Below are 19,532 nucleotides of genomic sequence, written 5' to 3'. Positions count from 1 at the left end.
CTTCCAAAAGGAAGGAGGGGTGGGGTGAGGAGGGGGAGGGAATCAAGAAAGGCAAATAGAAATTTAACAGTTCACACAACAGTCCATTTTATGGCATAAAAAGACAAAACATTTTTCAGCATTGTTTGTTGAATGAGTTCATATAAAGAAGGATCCTTCATCGTGCCTTCGGTTATCAAGAGGAATATAAAAGCATGCAATAGATAGATTAAAGGAATTTTAAACAGAAGCCGACTGCCAAACAAAACAAAAATCGTAGCTTTTACTACTCCAGTGCTTTCAACATTTTCCAGCATAAAGATTCTCAACAGCACACACAAAAAAGATAAAAGCAGGGCTTTCATATTTTTGAGAACTAAAATATGGAAAATATTCTACTCACTTATTTATCATATATAAACACATGCAGGCACACCCAATATGCTCCTCACTCTTACAGAAAATACACTAAGTATATCTGTACATTAAAAAAGAAAATTTGATTCCAACGTATTTAATTGAATAAACCATGGGGCACACCATCCAAGGTTTGCTACCTCAGATTACCTTTACAAAGCCACTACTCAACAGTATTTGCAGAATGGGTTTTTAAAGATGCTTTTATATAAAACTAGCTAAATTTCTGCCCATATAAAAGACAGTCTTTGATTTTCTGATGCAGAAGTCAATGGGAATAGTAGCAATCCCACCCCAATAGCTATTCATGGAGGACAGGGGGCTGATTTCTCAGTTTTTTCTCTCTCTTTAAACCTAAATGCAAGAAAGCCAAACCCTCTTCAGGACAGTAAGGGGCACTAAAACTGGAAGAACATGGCCAAATAACAACTGTCCAGAAATTGACTTAATAATATGGAATGGTGCACACTTTTCTAGGAAATGCAAATTCCTTCACACTGAACATTCATGTGAGATAAATGAATCTGCATTTACCACAAGAAGTGTGCACCTTTGGTTCCATTCAGACTTCAGGTCAAAATATATATTTTTAATGTCCAAATCTGTGTCAGTGCCCATTTGAGGTTGGTTTGCAAGCAACAATTTGTGCTAACTATGGTTTGCAGCAACTAAATTTACAACCATTAATTAACAGTTATAGCCATTGCTCTATGGAGAAATATGCCATTATTTACATAATGACCAAGTCAATACAGTGGTACCTTGGTTGTCAAACTTAATCCATTCTGGGAGTCTGTTCGACTCCCGGAATCGGAAGCTGTCAGATGTTCGGCTTCTGAAAAATGTCCACAAATGGAAACACACACTTCCAGGTTTGCAGCGTTTGGGAGTCAAGCCGTTGGACAACCAAGGTACCACTGTACATAAATGGTTGTATTCAGACGCATGCTCAGAAGAGCAGGAAAAAACATAGGGGGTTATTTTGCCAATTCCTCCTTTTCCCTGTAGCTCCCAGGAAACCCACTTCAGAGGGGTGCAGAGCAATTAGAAGTGGTACAGGGGGCTGCTCCAGAAGGAGGTCTCTGCTGGATCTCAATTGCTTACATAAATGGAAAGAACTATTCCATTCACAGAAGTAGCAGTCAGGGTCCAACCTGTGTGCTTCACAAAGGAATTAAGTTTTTGAAAAGACAGTCCTTGTTTCAAGAAGCTTTCAAGCTGGATTTTAAAAAGAAATAGAAGGACAAAAGGAAGATGGGATGGGGTGGGGAACAGGAAATTATTGATATTAATGGGGAATACGAACAATGACTTGCTTACCTCAGCCAAGGCTATCTGAATTTACAAAGATGTAAAAAACCTATGCCTTGGGTAATAAGTGAAAGCCTATACAGTCTTAAAAATAAGCATGTCTGAAACCATTTTCCTTTTTCCCCATTTGCAAGTTAGGCAAAATATTCTTCTTTTTTCAGGATAAAGTAAGCACTGTAAGGCTTAGAGGCAGATATCTGCTATCTGTTCTAGTGGAATAAGTTTTAATAGTTCATACCAAAGATATACTGTAATCTTTCATATTATACGCTGAATTTCAAAGGGCTTTGGATAAAATCCTTTGCCTACACACAACTGCATCATTAAATTCAACCTGCTGCACCCAGTGCTAAAGCTGTGGAGGCACAAGGGTTTTTCCATATGTGCAACAGAACTTCCTGTCCAGTCCCTTCCAGCTTCCTGCACAATCAAGTTTGGGAGGCCCCTCCAGAAAAGATATCTGTAACAAGATTTCTTGGTACAGAGAAGAGGAAACAAAAGTCTCAACATCAATTGTATTATTATATTTTAAACATATCTAGTACCCATAAGTAACACTGGTCACACTCAAGCGTGTTTAACTGATATAGAGTGCCACAGGGCTTAAATCAGGCATTCCCTACTCCCTAAACCAGGCAAAATCCATTTTGGCGGCCTAATCCGGCCTGCCGGTTGGTTTAATCCGGCCCCTGTGGCATTTTATTTCTTGGGGTAAAATCCTAAAAAAAACACCTCAACAACTTCAATCCTAAAGGAAGCTCAACAACTTGGATCCTTTAAAAAAAAAAAGCTCAACAAATTTGGCCAGCCCCCACGACCCTTCACTTCATCAAATCTGGCCCTCTTTGAAAAAAGTTTGGACACCACTGCCCTAAACCATATAGGTGAGATGAAGGAAGCACATGCAATTCTCAAGTAGGAAGTTCCAGTTCTGTAGCATTGACTGCTATTTTGCTCCAAGGTCTCTGGCATTGTTTCAAACTCTATCTACTTCCCTGTACTCTGCCTCTTGTACCTAAAATTTCCTTGGCCACCAGTGCTCAGGACTGGACAGAGGGAAGGGGAAGACTTTGTCCTCAAACTGCTTGCTGAGGGAACCTGAATTTCCTTCAGGAGAAGAGCAGCAGCAGGAACAATCTTTTTTCACAAGATGGCATGTTGCCCTGCATTATGCAGTCAGGAGGAGGAGTTGAGTGTATTCTAGGGCCAACCCTCAGCTAATGGAGAGTGATGATGGGAGAGTTTTATGGGTGTTCCCTCCACAGGCATGTTGATGGGGAGTGTACATAGAAGGTAGAAGTTTGGAAATTACTGCTTTAGACAAAAGAGCAATTTTCAAAATCTTCTAATAGAGCAAATATTAATGAACTGCATAAGTGAACATTTATGTGAAATAAAGAGGAGGGGCATTCATCCTTTTTTCAGATAAAGAAAAGCTTTGCACTGGGGTTAATTGTTTGTAACAAATCTACATCCCATCAAGTCACTCTGAGTAATTGGGGAGGCTGCTGGAGCCCTGTCTTCTCTCACAGTAGATTATATTCTCAGAGGGGAAAATTGGTAGTTTTTTGGTTGTTGTTTTTTTAAAAAAAAAACACCCCAATACAACATTAGCTATACTCAGCATGTGTAATTAGACCCATTTAAGTCCCTCCGAAAGAGCCTAGGCTTGCACTGATGAATGACTTCCTCAATGGTAGTCCAGAATCAAGTTAGTATTTTAAATTAATTGCTAAGGATTTATTAATATTATGAAACTGCTTTAAATTTGATTTTAATTGTTTTGTTATTATTTAATTTCATGAACCACCCTGAGGGTCCATTTTGGCTTTGTGCTGGCACAAGAAATATTACATATATATATATATATATATATATATATATATATATATATATATATATATGGCTGACAGAAACAAACATTACTTTTAAAAAAACCAATGAGCAGAGAAAAAGTGGGATGCCAGGGATTGATTAATACAGAGGCACTTTGGTACGGAGGACATTTTCAATGCATCTGGATCAGGCTAAAATGTGCTTTAAAGACTATGGATCAAAAAGTCAGGACTGCATCCCCTTCACACAAGCTTAGCTTGGACTGATATACAACTAAAAGTAACAAGGGCTACCCCTACCATTACCTTAATGAGGGGGGACTGGATCATTAATTACACCCCATCTTATCACACTTAGCCTTGCCCTACCAGCAGATGCATGCTCAGTAGTACGGTATCAGTTCTAGAAAGAGAGCTTCTGAAATGATTTTGAGATGCATTCTCAACAAGGAAAACCAAGGAACACCAACAAGATCAGCACATGCCCAACTGGATGCAAGTTCTTGCTAAAAACTCAGCACTCCATTCTGGCATTCTCAAATTTATCTCCCCCCTCTACTTCCCTTTCCCTTATGTGACTTGTCTTTCTTTTCGTTCGTAAGCTTGGGTCTTACTATCATATGCGTAAAGTACCTGCCACGTGCAAAATTGTAACTGGGGTGAACTGCTGCAGGAGACAGTTTCCATGTGAAAAGCAGCGTATGTGACCACAGGCACCTGCAGAAAATAACTGGCAGCACAACAGCTGACTTGAGCTCATCCTTGACAGAAAGTATCTCTGTGTGTAAGCATTTACAGACAAACACACATAAAGAGGGGTGTTTGCTTAGCTCTGTATCTAGTTTTATGCTTAAAGCTGAAATTAAGTTTGCAAAGTCTCGAGGGGATAGGTAATAACACTGGGATGACCTGCCTTGGTTTGTTTGTTTTTAAGGATTGTGCATGTTTTGTGCTTCTTTAATTAATATGGACGACTGTCCTGAACATAAGTTTTACCTAAAGGTCTCCTTCTATACTGGCATATCACCTTTTAGACCAATAGCTTGTTCAGTTAGAGCAGGTTAGATAAAAATGTAGTATGCTCTCGGGAGGAGTTCTCAGGAGGATAGGAGTACCAGTAAATTAACTGCTACCATATGTTTGACTCTTTTGGGCCAAATTCAGTCATAAACCCTTGCCAAACCACATTTTGGCAGAGAATCGCCTAAAGTAGCTTTCACTCTAACTTACAACAAGGAGCAAATGAAAGAAGGCTTGGAAATTAACAGAAGAAACGGCCTTTAAAGCCTATTATTGACAGAATGGTGTGTAGAAAATTATTTAAACAAAGCCTGTAAATGCATTCGGCTGTATCAATAAAGCAACTGGATCATCGAAAGACAATTGTTCTCTTAAATTAATATAGAAAAAGAGCAAGTAATTAAAGCAAACTAGCACTGCAATATCACATATATTATTTTTCAAGGCAGAAGGTTTTTTCAAAAGAATTTGTTTAACAATGTTACAAGTTCAAACTTCGTGAATGACACTATAGTTTTCTTGCATTGTAGCAACATTATTTTACCCAGATTAGCAAAAAAGGAATATTATGGTCTTGCCTGCAAGATATAAAGTAGTAACTTTAGCATTTAGAAACAAAAAGACCATTTTGAAATATGTATTTTAAGGGAAACTAGGAGTAATTGTGGTAAAGTGGAAGGAAGAAGTTGAACATCTCTGAATTATAAAACTTATTTTTACAAATATAATAAATGTGAACTGAATGACATTTTTACATATAAGGTATCCACTAATGAGCTGGTGAATAATATTTTTTGTTTCAGATTTCCAAGCTCAACATTAGTCTGCACTGATGGCTATGTGGCTCATCTAAACAAATTTAGGCTACATTTCTATACACATTTACTTGTGAGTAAGTCCACTAGTGGTGCTTACGTATGAGCAGACATGTATAGGATTGCACTGTTAATTTTAAACATGAAGTGTAAAATATACTATCTAGAAGTTGTTTATTTTACAGGAAGAATATTATTCATGTTGACAATTTCTGATTTTGCTGATGAATCTCTTGACATTTTAAAAGGTAACATTTCTGAAAAGTCGTAGTACTGAAATTACATTAGTTTGCAAAACATACCCACTGTTTAAAGTATTTAAGGGGGTTAAACAAAAATGCAAACGCTTAATGCAACATTAAGCATGTGAAATAAAAACTTGATTGCTTAGGAAGCATGCTATGCTGTTTCCCTAGTGACAAGTTAAAAAAAAGGAAAGGAAAAAGGCTGCAAGCTGAATGGCTGTATGATATGAAATTAAAATGTTTCACATTGAACAATCCAAAATGAATTGGGAAAGGTTAGAGCAGAGGAGGGAGAAATCAATTCTCCAATGGCAATGGTGAATAGAAAAGAAGTATGAATAGGATTTGCCAGTGGGGTGCAACAGCTGCCAAATATCCTGCAGCCAAAGAACTACAATAATACTGATGAAGTGTGCAAGAGCTTTAGGAATCATTGCAGGGAGCAGAGGAGTACTCTAACAATAATGTCCCATCCAGCTCCTGCAGCAGAATCAAAGGAAAGATTCATATTCAGAATTGCAACCCCCCACCTACAAATATGCATATGAAAACTTGTATACAAAACTCTCTTCCTTAGCAACCAGGATCCAAAACGCCACAGAACTAGTTCCATGAACCAAAGGACTCTTAAGACTTCCCTTTCTTTCAAATCACATGCCACATTTTTGAAAGTTTAAAAAAATAAAATAAAATTGAAAGCTTCAAAAACACTTTACAGTATGACATCACATGGGGGTCAACTGTCCAGACCAAACAAAAGGTTTTATTTATTTTTATTTTTTAAAATCCTTTATCCATGCTTCAGTCCTTGGGCAAGGAAAGTATCCTGGCCAAATGAAGCAAACATACTAGAGATCTAAAAACAGTACGCACACCTAGAAATTACGAGCAACCAACTATTTCTCCCAACTCCTTTTAAATAAGCACAAAATGGACTCGTCCTTATCTCTGATGTGTTTCAAGGTTCAAGAGGCTCTGCAGTAAAAAATGCTCAACAACTGAACATGTGAACAGCTGAGTAAATGCTCAGCTAGTGGCAGTCTGCTGTATCCTCATTTTATTTTTTGCTGTAGTTTGGTTGATGTTTTAGTTAATTAAATTTTTATTGTATGGTTTTATAGAGTGATAAGATGTAAGCCATCAGTGAAACTGATGAAGAATGGAACACTTAGCCGTACTCGTGGCAAAGGCTAGAGCTCAATACTCACCTTTCTCTCATCCCAAGAGAACCATAAACATCGCAGTTAGTGACAGCACAATAGAAAACTGTTGCATGCAAGACAGCCATTGCATTAAATAATAAAAGCAATGTGTTTATAGAGTTTTCAGTTTAACAGTGGCAAAAAATTCATGAAAGATAAATCTTGGGCCACAGAGACAAGGGTTGTAGAGGTACCAGGCCCAAACCTTAGGACCCCTTAAATTAGAGACTGGGAAATTGTGTTCCTTCAGATGTTGCTAGACTACAACTCCTGTCTTCCCTGACTATTTCTCATGCTGGCTCCAAATGATAGAAGCAGAAATCCAACATCATAATAGTCATTGGTTGCCCACCCCTGGATTAAACCATACCTTTGTAACATGCAAAGAAGGGGAACTATAAGGTACAGCTTGAGAGCCTAGTGTCCTGTGCATTTTCTCTAACTTGAATCAAAATTTACAAACCTCTGCTTTGAATATACTAATTATCAAATGCAACAGAAAGCTTATTAACTAAAGTGTAAGTGTAAGTGTAAAAGTGTAAGTGTAAATCCCTGATTAACATCTCATTTCAACCATAAACCAAATAAATCTGACATCAGGAACCACATGACAGAAAAACCAGTAGGAGCACACTTCAATCTCCCAGGACATTCTATACAAGATCTCAAAGCAGCTGTTTTATTACAGAAAAATTTCAGGAACAGACTGGAAAGAGAAGTTGCTGAATTGGAACTCATTACCAAGCTTAAAACCATGGAGCCACCTGGGATAAATAAAGACATTGGATTCTTATCTCATTATGCATGATCAAGCTTTCTTTAGCGCCTCAGCCCTTGCTTTTCCCCCGCAGGACGAATTGCAGCCATCAGCAGTCGTTAACAGCCATCTACAGGTTTACCACTCCCATCAGCCCATCACCCATTCCCCCCCACCCACCACCACCCTCTGTATATATAAGGGTCTGACGCTTCTGTTTCAAGTGTATCTGAAGAAGTGTGCATGCACACGAAAGCTCATACCAAAATAAAAACTTAGTTGGTCTTTAAGGTGCTACTGAAGGAATTTTTTATTTTTGCTCCAAATAGGTGAGTCACACTTTTGACCTTCCTGAGAAATATCTGGTTCCTTTGGGGAGTCCTTACCCCTTCTAGCTTCTAATATTTGATCTGGTTAAGAAATAAAATGGCATATCCTTGTTTAGGAACAGTTCAATGGATTAAGGTTAGGACACCTCTAGGTTTGTACTGGCCAATGCACATTTGGTGTCTTGGGTGGAATGAGCAGACCAGAAATGATAGCCGCTTGCAACCATATCCTTAGAGACAGGGACAGAGGAAAGGAGGTGCAGTGGGTGTGGTCTGCCCTGGGTATCACCACTGAGGGGGTGACAAAATGCCAGGCGGAACTCACTACAGGGCCTGCAGCGAGCCCAAGCCACGCGTCTCTCCTGGGAGTGACGCGGTGGCTTGAGTGCCCGCATGCTCCGTGTTGCCCCAAATAATCCACCCACCGCCTCCCCCTCAGCTGTAGGGCGGCTGAGTGGGAGGAGGTAGGCAGACTCCTCAGATGTCCCACGGAGTGTCCTACTCCAGCTGGCCCTGGTCCGTGAGTGACTGGCCCCACCCCTGGGCGCAGGGCATGTGTGCTGCTCCAAGTGCCCGATCGGCTTGCCCTACCGCTGCTTAGAAATGCAGGCCGGTTCACCAATAGAGATAGAGTCTAAGCACAGGCTTACATGATATTTCAATAAACATAATAGGCTACACTCTTATGTCTCCACCACAACCACACATGAATGTTATGAAAGAATTACTGTGATGGTGTGAAGTCTTTGTACATAAATCCTAATTATTATTAAATGACACATCCTGAATTTTGCATCATTTGTTCTGTTAGCCTGTTTTTATTCTATTAAAATTACATTCCAAAAATTTGTGTTCCTTCCCATTCTCTTTGCCCCAATAAATATATATTATAATCACCATTCACTTAAAGCTAATTTGAAACCGTAACACAACTGTTCACATAATGGTAATGATGAATCTAAAAATATTCAGATAAACTATTGTGAAAGTGTTATGGGTGCAGAAATGCAAAGGCTCATGGGGATAACAATATAACTGTGGCTATTTCAAATACATTATGTATTTACATTTAATATTTTTCATTTCAGTGATCTCTGTTTGAATTGCTGAATGCAATTTACAATCTTTTTAAAAAAATATTCTGAAGATACTTTAAGAGAGGCATCTATTAGCTCCATTTTACAATTCAAAAAAATATTCCAACATTACAAAAGCATGCCAGAGAGGTGTGGGAGCAGACAACGCAGACGAGGCCTCTCAATGGCAAGTTCCTTTGTCTTTAAAAGGACAAAGGTTTAAAATGTCCTCGTTTTATTAAACACAGAGCCAATTTTTCCTCAAGCATGCTACATCGGGTAATACAGGCATGCAGCAAACCGTGGATTTTTCCAAGCTATGAATGATGGGAGGCCAAAACCAATAGAGAAATTAGGAAAATAAGCTTTGCAGCCAACACAAGCAACACATAGGAAGTGCTGTAGGCAATCGGCTTTAGAAGTGTAAACATTACATTAGTAGACCCAAGAGAGGGCCACACCTGGAGCACTTGCTCTCCTATTCCCCCGTCCAAACTACTAATGAAAATAAAGACTCCCATTAGTTGAACATCACTTTTAGATTGAGAGATCTTGGCTACGCCAAACAAGCTAGATTCTCTGAAGCCAAACTATGTCCACTGGAAACTGTATCATATTCTGACATCATGATAACCGTAGGATTGTTGTTTTATCGCCTAATGTAAAAATGACGAAGCAATGGGTGGCACCCACTTGATAGTAAACCAACCTATCGAATATATAAGGTAAATGCTACGTATAATGGTTCAAAACAGTGCAATATATATTCACAGCTACTTCCTATAAGAAATCTGTGCCCCTGTTATCCAAGAAGCCTATTATCATATTGACCCACGTGATATCAAGCATTTAGATAATTACTTAGAAAAGAGAAATCTGCTGCAATTTTTCCTAAGAAAAAGAATGCTTGAAAAGCTACCTTTAAAACTGATCAAATAAAAATGTTTTTTTAAAAAAGTTCCAAACTGAATTAATAGGAAGCAAAAATACACACTTCTCTCACCATAATTGCAATAGACACCCTTATGTTATGTTTAGTAATTTTTTAAACAATAAAGTATATTTTTTTAAAAAAAGACACCCTAATGACGGTAAACACCTTTTTTTAGCATGCAACCAGATTTCCCCCACTAAATTCAAAAGAACTGAAGTCGAGGCCAGAGCCACCTTTACACACTGCCCTCACCTCAACCAACTGCACATCCAGCATGGTCCTCCGCTGACCCTTCCCAGCTCCACCACTGATGTTACTGTACGGTTGGGCCAAGGGGTGGAGGTGGTAAAGGAATGTGAGGTAGCAGAGAAGTAGTAAAAGACAAGAAAGAGACAATCGCCCCTATGGCTGCCACCCATTCCAATGAGTCACCCAAATCACAGTGCACAATGCCCCACAAGCCAATAACAATCAGGTGGAGCAAAAGTCAGCAGCAGTTATAAAGCCTGCTGTTGTTTTCAACTCCACTAATTTTTCTGAGAAAATCAATTGTGTATTGTTTTTGTTGATAAATCAGCTTCACTGGCCAAAGAAAATTTTGCAATTGGGTTATTGTTACAGTTCCCCAAGGTTTACACACACAAAAATGGTTATAAAAGCAATACACATTACAAATCATTAATGAGGACAGAAGAAGATCCTGCTGGATCAGAAAGTGGTCCGTCAAGTGCAGCATCCTCTTCTCACAATGGCTAACTAGATGCTATGGGGAAGCCCACTAGCAGGACCCGAGTGCAGTTTCCAGCAACTGGTATTCTGAAGCAGAACCCCTCTGACATTTAGAGATTTCTGTGCAAAGCAGACTTACAGTAACTAATGCTAACTATGTCCTTTAGTCCTCCATTGGTTAGACAAACAGACACCTTCTCCAATGCAGAATCAGATATGTATCATGGTACAAGCACATGTTAAGGGTTGATATACCTTAGCAGGTTTTCTTTTTCTGCAGAAAGTTGCAGCCATTTATCTGCAATTTTTTATTTTTTAAGAACCCTTTTAGTAAAAAATCAGAAAAACGTTATTACTTGTCATAATCACTGAGGACAGACCAAAAGGTAAATGGGTTTAAATTGCAGAGAGATAGGTTTAGGTTCATTATCAACAAGATTTTCTGACATAAGAGGAGGCAGACAATGGAGTATAATCACAAAAGGGGGGGTCAGAGATCTCCATCACCAGATTTTTTTTCCTGTTGTGCATGCAACACAAACAACTTGAATGTAAGTGGATTTTCTTCCTGACAGATGAGACCAAATGATAGGCCTGGCAATCCTAAGGTTTTGTCTGCTAGTCTGCTTTCATTAGGAAATGTTATAGCTATTATCAACAAAGCAAACTGAGAGCATAGCTTGCTCAACAAAAAGTAAACAAATCGTTCAAAATTCACTATATTGGAAAAGCTTGATATTTGGCCTGGAACACAAACAAGAACTGCCAGTTCTCCAATACTTATCACACTTGACTCAGGACAAAAGTTGCAAAGCACAACTAAGAGAGCAAGGTGAAGAAGGTAAGCGTATCTGACACAATATCGACTTAAGTAAACCCTTTCATGGTGTCCAACAGAGGTGGCTAATGCTCTTATAGTTAGAGAGGTCATGCTTTCTTCCCACAGGAAATAACTGAAATAAGATAATAAGGGAGGCTATATTTTCCTATATGCCTAGAGGGTTTGCATTACAAAATATTGTGTATTTATTATATAGCAATATTTGTATTTTGGAATTTGGGGGGGGGTCCCCCTTTATAGGCTATTCTGTTAAATCACAAGTGCTGTGCTTGAATTAGGGATGCTGTTTTTTAAAAAACAAAAAACTGCTTTGTTTAACAATCCAGCTTCATGACCGATGGTTAATGGAATCAGATTTGGTTTTAAACCAGGGTCTTTGGTTCGAATGTAAAACCAGGCCAGGTTTCTACAAAAACGAAACTAAGCTCTGCCGTGCTAGATAAGGAGACAGGAGGGGAGGTGTTTGAGCCCAACACTTTACTCACATTCATTCAGACTTCTCTATAAACTACGGCTTAGCATTATGTGTCAGTATGGCCTACGGCAGGGGTCCCCAGACTTACCGGTGTTTGGGCCGGTTCCCACCGCGCCGATCGCGCGGCGGGCCGAAGGGCGGGGGGAGCGTGCGCCTGTGCGGGCCGGCGGGCGGGGGAGTGCGCGCCCGTGCGCATGCGCACGGGTGCTTACTGTCGCGGCGGCGCGCTTCCAGGGTGGGAAAAGCGCCAAAAATCCGTTGTGCGCATGCGCGTGGGCCTCCCCCGACCCGGAAGTGCACCAGAAATGACTTCTTCCGGGTCGGGAGAGGCCCATACACATGCGCACAAAGGATTTTTGGCGCTTTTTTCCCAACCCGGAAGAGCGCTGCCGCACTGCGCACCGTAAGAGCGGGCGGCAGCGGCGGGCAGCGGGGGTCGTCGCGGGCCGGATTGGCAGGCTAATTGGGCTGCATCCGGCCCCCGGGCCGGTCTGGGGACCCCTGGCCTACGGCATGGTCACTAATCTTTCTTGCCATCAATAAAGCAAATTTTCAGGTGAATTTTTCATTTCCCACTAACCAAAGGGATCTTTTCATGAGCACAACTCACCCTGTCACTATGATTAGGGTTGAAACAGTTAATTTACATACATTCAAGGTTTTGCACACATCTAGTAAAATCTCAAAACTTTTTTCTTTGAATATCAGGCTCACATGACATCATCACAAACTGTCCCTGAAATTTTGAATTTCAGCAGCAGATTGCCAGAGATTGACTGCTGTCTGGGAAGCACAAGCAAGTTGTTGGACAAGTGGAACTAGTTGTATGATCTTCTGTATCCTGGTCTATGTCTATGCTACCTTTAACGCCAAAATCATTTCAAGCGGGAAATGGTCGCCTATTTAAAATAATTTGGTAACTGGTGGTACAGGGTTAGGTACACTTTTTATTTTCAAAAAGGAAAGAAAAAAGTCTTATTGCATCAGTAGGATTCCGGGAGGGGGGGGCGGGTTATGAAATCTTGCAAATTCTGATCAGTTCCTCTGTCTATGCAAAAGCACCATTAATAAATGTAAATCTGAATAAGTGTGCATGCACACAAAAGCTTATATCCAGAACAAACTTATTTGGTTTCTAAGGTGCTATTGGACAATTTTTTAATTTATTTTGACTGCGTCAGACCAACACGGCTACCTACCTTAACCATTAATAAAGTGAGTCAGTGTACATGACTTTCTACACACAAACTTACCTTGGAGTTCCCAGAAATCTCTGTGATCTAAGTCGTTCAAACACATACAAAGACGCCGCTGTTACCAGTAGCTCCCTTTTTTCAGAGTCCTTCAACGTGTGTCCTAAGATTTCAAAATCAATTTTCAAAACTGTAATATGCATCAGAAGCATTTTTATAAGATTTCATACCCTGCCCTTCAGTTCAGCAATAATTTTTAGGGCAGCTTAAAAAATGGACAAAACATAAATTACAAGAAAGAAAAAAAAGGTGTAAAAACCAGTAGCAATCAAATTTAAATGTTTTAGAAGCCTAAAAAAAATAAAGAGATATTTGCCTGACACTTGGTATTCCTCCCTGAAGAGAGAATTCCAAATGTTGGGTACTACCACTAAGAGGTCTATGTCCACGATGATTACCCACCTCACCTCAGAAGGCAGGAGAACTTAAAATGTGCCTCTAAGTAGGTCTTCATCTGAAAGCAGGTTTGATTAGGAGTAGGCAGTCTTTTAGATATCTGGGTCTCCAGTTTACCTCACTCTCATGCCCCACTTACAGAACTTTCCCCCATTAGCCCAGTGGACACTCCCAGCAGAAACACCATCTACATTTGATCCAAATTCCGAAGTACTCTGCAACAAAGCATCTTCAGCACCAAATTTCAGCACTTGGTAATGAACCAATACCGACAATAAATGTCAAGCACATTACTACTGTACAATGGAAGAACTGGATTGCAACTACAGCATTGCAAAGCATACTGCGACTCATTCTGCAGCTGGTAATAAGTTTGGGTGGGTATCTAAACCTCTTGAAGCAGCATAGGTTTCAGTTCTTTACTTGATAAAGCAAAGACTTGATAAAGCACACACAGTTCCTAGTAGGAAGCCACATGTCTCAGGGCCTAATCACAGGATTGTGGGATAGAGAGGTTGGGAAATGTAAAGAGGCATCTGTGCTGTTACGGAGCTTCTGGGTGTTATTCAGAGAGAAGTATGAGCCAGGTCGTAAGCAGCATCCAAATTGCTCTTGTGTTGCTTTTGCCATGGTTACCCATAGCATCAGCCCTTGAGCAAACTTACTCTGGGTCCTGTAACATACTAAAGCGTGGCACAAGAAATAAAAGAAGCAACGAAAATGCAATTAAAATCCATACAACATCTAGCTTAGCCCATTACAATTCCTACAACAGGCAGAAAATCCATAAAGTGGCCCATCAAGATTCGGCTGTTTTCAAGTGGCCCATAGAGAAAAAAGTGTGAAACCCACTGGTAAGAAAAATCTGTTTGCTGCCTCTGAGATCTTGGCCTCTTCTCCTGCCTAGAAGATATGCGAAAGAGGACTATAAGAGGGAGGAAAGGAATCTGGTGAGCATGATTCTACCACCTGACCATCCCTGCTTGAGAAAAATGCCTACTGGGCCACAGGCTAGAGCTCCCCTTTAGAGCTATGGCTCTAATACAGATGTGTACATGGAAGACACTGCATTAAATATCCTCTGTGTAAACTGGAATTTCCTTAATAGCTAAGAGAACACTTTTGTCGTAATACAGTGGTATCTCGGGTTACAAACGCTTCAGGGTACAGACTCTGCTAACCCAGAAATACGGTAATACCTCGGGTTAAGAACTTTGCTTCAGGATGAGAACAGAAATCGTGCTCCAGCGGTGCGGCAGCAGCAGGAGCCCCCATTAGCTAAAGTGGTGTCTCAGGTTAAGAACAGTTTTAGGTTAAGAACGGACCTCTGGAACAAATTAAATTCTTAACCAGAGGTACCACTGTATACTATTATCTTTTTGGATGCTCTTCCAAACCAAAAGGTTGCCATAGTATTTTGCTTGAATGGAGAGGAGTAAAGTAGAAACTTTCTAACCTTCACCTGTTTAAAGTTTGGGATCTTACCAGTTACAGGATTTGCAATACTTTATTATACAGAAGCCTATCAAAAATCCGTCACTGCAGCATGCAAAGCAACAGAAATAATGCCTTTTTTAAAAAGCTGCATTGTGTTGATGAAAGCTGACACATGAGGAACATATACACTTGAAAATTAGCCTGAACATGTGTCAAGTACTCCACTCCAAGTAAAAATTTAATTAAAAGTTGCCAGCTGAGGTTAATAGGAAAGCTGTCAAGATATTTCATAGAATTAAAAGAAGTTGTAAAAAAAAATGTTTATTTTATTGATCCTTGAATCTTAAAAAATCTTTGGGGGTTTTTTTCTAACACATGGGTACTTTGCGTTATACAAGCCTATTAGTAAAAGCATCATAATCAGACACCATATTTTTGAACATAAAAGGAATGGTTGATCACAGTGAGGAACAAGGCACAGTAGAAATGTATTCCTGAAACTGACAGCTCCATTTATACAAATGGGTCCAGGATTTCACACACCCAGAACTGGGAGGGTGCAGTACCTAGTACTCCCCCCCCCCACACACACACCTCTGCCCACCCTATTTTCCTATTTGATTGCATAGTATTGTTAATATTTGAAGGATCTCCACTTCATGGGTCCATTACCAGGTGGCTTTTCTCTACTTGACCTCACTTTATACTGAACCACAACCAGAAAATACGTGAGGAGTAGAAGTAGACATACTTTTATAGTGATTTCTACAAGTCTGGTGGCACTAAATATTACTGTGGTAATCACAGTAGAAATCACGGCATTCTTTCACCACCAGTTTACACAGTACTGTCTCCATAGTTATATGTATATTTGTGCCTGAAGACAATCACAGTGATAAAATGCACATATACAGGTAGGACCTTTATCTTTAATTAACACAATGTACTCAACAGCACCTAGCTTTTATTCAGTACTTAGTAAACATTATATAAATCAGTTTTGAGAGAGGAACTCTCTTTAAAGTTTATACACCTCTTGGGCTTATGTTATAGGGGGTCCAGTACCGAGGGCCTTCTGGCGGTTCCCTCATTGTGAGAAGCCAAGTTGCAGGGAACTAGGCAGAGGGCCTTCTCGGTTGTGGCGCCCGCCCTGTGGAACGCCCTCCCATCAGATGTCAAAGAGAAAAACAGCTACCAGATTTTTAGAAGACATCTGAAGGCAGCTCTGTTTAGGGAGGCTTTTTAATGTTTAATAGATTATTTTATTTCATTTTTCTGTTGGAAGCCGCCCAGAGTGGCTGGGGAAATCCAGCCAGATGGGCAGGATATAAATAATAAATTATTATTATTAATATTATGCAATGGAAGTTTCCTAAAGATGTTATGCAGCCATACAAAATGTAGACCTCAAAATTGTAAATCCAATAACCTTAAAAAAACAACCCCATGATTCAAAATTAGTGGTTTCTAAGTCATATTTTTGGAAGCTTCTTCCATTTCATTAACAGTACTATGAATTTGGGTCACCCAATACCTTCAATTTAGTAAATTACTTGCTACCAAATCTGTTGATACAAAGAGCAGAATGAGTAAACTGGTAATTAGTACTCTACAAATTCATGAGGGGAACATTATTGGGTTAAGAATAGGAACCTATCTCATGGGAGAAAATAGAAACGATATATTTGGGAAGTTAAGAGAAGATCATCATAATCTGTTGTTCTACAAAATGTTATAATCTGCTATTTATGGTGCCACAGGCTGTAGCCTTCACCATGAGAGGGATGGTTGACGAAACCAGCTAACATAGCCCCATCTGTAGTACTCACTTTTGCCTAACAAGTGGAAGTATTTATTTTTTTGGCTGCCTCAACTAAATAGCCCTATAACCTCTGAAACTTTGACTGTGCACATGCTCCCATTTCCTTTTCATCCAGTGTGCTTTCACTGGATCTGGGCCTTATTTGGGTTGAGGTGGCCATCTGTCATGGATGCTTTAGTTCAGTGTTTCCCAACCTTGGGTCTCCAGCTGTTTTCGGACTACAATTCCCATCATCCCTGACCACTGGTCTTGCTAACTAGGGATGATGGGAATTGTAGTCCAAAATAGTTGGAGACCCAAGGTTGGGAAACACTGCTTTAGTTGAGATTCCTGTATTGTTGGGGGTTGGGGCTAGATGGTCATTAGTATCCCTTTCTACTCTACAATTCTATGATTCTACAAGACAGATCCAGATTGTAACAGGTCAGGTTGAGCAGTGCAGAGTCATCCAAGGTTGTCAGGGGATGGACTGTTAGGCATGAGAGGGAAGAAGGCAGAGAAACTGCAAAGAAGAAACCACTTTTAAAGAAAAAGCAGCACACAGGATCAGACCCTCCTGATAAGCAGGAAGTTCTGATGCTGCGCCCACCCCCTACCAACACTATTTTAAAACAGAGTTTTAAAAACCCTTCACACACACACACACACACCCTAAATTACTTTGGGGGTGCATCCCTGTAATGGGGACAAAGGAGACCCAGATCAACCTGATCTGGGGGTAACAATTAGGGACCACAGGGTGGATCGGGCAAGCCCCATTACTTACTGAACCAGTTAACTCGCTGTACTGTGGGTAGTATGGTAAAGAAGCTAGGAATGGGAGAAAAGAGGAAGGCATCAGATATAGGTTGAACCAGTAACAAATTGAGATTTTACTAAGGGTTTTTGAAAAGCAGCAATTTAACCCTTGTTGTGATATTTCCAGAAGAAATTGGGAACTGCAGGTCTGGGAGGGCTAAATTACAGCTCCCATGATTCTTTGCTTTAAATGTATGGTATGTATGTAGCCCTGGTCTAGGCTTTCCCTACATTAGCCATGATCACAATTTCAGCTCATTATAACTCATTTTTAATTTTTAATTTTATTTAACAAGATTTGTATACCGCTTGATTGTAATAAAACCTAAGCGCATTAGCAGTGCAGCATCCAGTCTTCTTGTTTCTGCCTTTCGTCCTTCTTATCTGAGTCTTCCTTCCGATTTCTAGCTTTTTCCTCTCTCTTGAGTTTCCCAACTTGCCAACACTAACATTGCTCTTGCCCACTTTACTTAGATACACGACTGCTCCCTCATCCACAATTGTTAGTCAATCAGAATACTGGTAGTTTGTTTTAAGTTTCTAATTCCCATAATTTTATTCCCCACCCCCTTTTAAGTTCCTTTTTCCTGAGCTGCCCTTCTGAACTTCCTGTGACCTCTTAAACACCATGGCAAAGCAGCCTTTAAACATAAAGAAGCCATTTAAAAGCTAAGGACAAAATGGTTGAACAGATGCACTCCTTCACAACATATGACTTGGTATAAAGCTTCGGTTACACAGCCCAAGCTGTGCAGCATTCACACATTTCCAAAATATAGAAAATGCATCACCAAAACACAGTATACAAATGGGGAGGGGGACCTGCAAATGCGTATAAAGGAAAATGTAGAAATAATTGCTATCATTTAAATAGAAATACAATACATCCCACCATATTGGGGAAGACTTTTGAGCTATCCACTGTACAGGTGCTGTTTATGGGCAACTTCAATATCTCTACTCTCCCTTCTTATGATTCATTATTGTTAAACCAGACTAGACAGCCCTCAAACAGAGGAAGACTTCAATAGAGGACTGATCTCTTTCTGACATTCCTTCAAATAGAGGACTATAAAGTAGGATTCATGGCCACCCTGACAGTCAATCACTAATTTAAGAAGAGAAAAATATATTCTCCACCTCAACAGTGAAACAAATATTCACTACTAGTGTCATTCAGCCCATTCAGTAAACGGGCACTAGAACATGTGAGAGGAGCGGCGGGGCCGCGGCCTTCCCTCCCTCTCTGCGCTCGGCTGCTGCGTCTGGGAGGAGAAGGGGAGGCAGCCTTCTGAAGCCCGCTTCCTCCTGAGCAGACCTGCCCGGCGGGGTGCAGCGAGGAGCAGGGCGGGCCGCCAGCCACGACCGAGCGAGCGAGGGGGACGACTCCGGCTCCCCGCCTCTGGGACTGAGGTGCAGGTGAGGGGAGACGCAGAGAGAGAGATAGGGAAGGAAGGAAGGAAGGAAGGAAGGAAGGAAGGAAGGAAGGAAGGAAGGAAGGAAGGAAGGAAGGAAGGAAGGAAGGAAGATACCCACGCACTTCCTTACCCTCTCCTCCTCCTTCCACTCTGAGGCAAAGGCTCCCCTCACGTGAGGCGGGGCTCCGGCCTGGCAGTGCCGGAGCTCCCTGCGACTGCAATGGCAGCGCCGACGCTTGAGGGAGCCGGCCGAGGAAAGAGAGGCGGAGGTGTGGGGGAAAGAGCCGCAGACTCTTCCCGCCGCAGCGGCTGCTAACGCAGGTGGGCGGGGAAGGAGGGTGGTGGCGGCCATGTGAGGCTTGGCACGGCGGGACCCGGCCGGGGAGCCTCGGCGAGAGCCAGTTGCTGTGAGAGTGTCCTGGGCGCACGAGCAAGTGTCTCTG

The 19,532-nt window shown here is 40.8% G+C and overlaps 1 protein-coding gene across 3 annotated transcripts in view; it reads right to left on the bottom strand.

Annotated features, from left to right (window-relative positions):
• Window positions 1–19,532, bottom strand: part of PCCA (propionyl-CoA carboxylase subunit alpha) — a 231,211-nt gene that overhangs the window by 97,894 nt on the left and 113,785 nt on the right. For all 3 annotated transcript variants that reach the window (XR_015949464.1, XR_015949463.1, XM_035114547.3), the window contains exon 18: window positions 13,219–13,321. Coding sequence is in view for 1 of the 3 variants with exons in the window: in XM_035114547.3 (XP_034970438.1) it covers window positions 13,219–13,321 (103 nt within the window). In the remaining 2 variants the exon portion in view is untranslated. The remainder of the gene's footprint in view (window positions 1–13,218; window positions 13,322–19,532) is intronic.

The sequence above is a fragment of the Zootoca vivipara genome, chromosome 4 (genome assembly GCF_965207765.1).
Source record: "Zootoca vivipara chromosome 4, rZooViv2.hap1.1, whole genome shotgun sequence".
Taxonomy (NCBI): Eukaryota; Metazoa; Chordata; class Lepidosauria; order Squamata; family Lacertidae; genus Zootoca; species Zootoca vivipara.
Note: the sequence above shows the minus strand (reverse complement) of the source record. Positions and strands in the feature narration are given on the sequence as shown.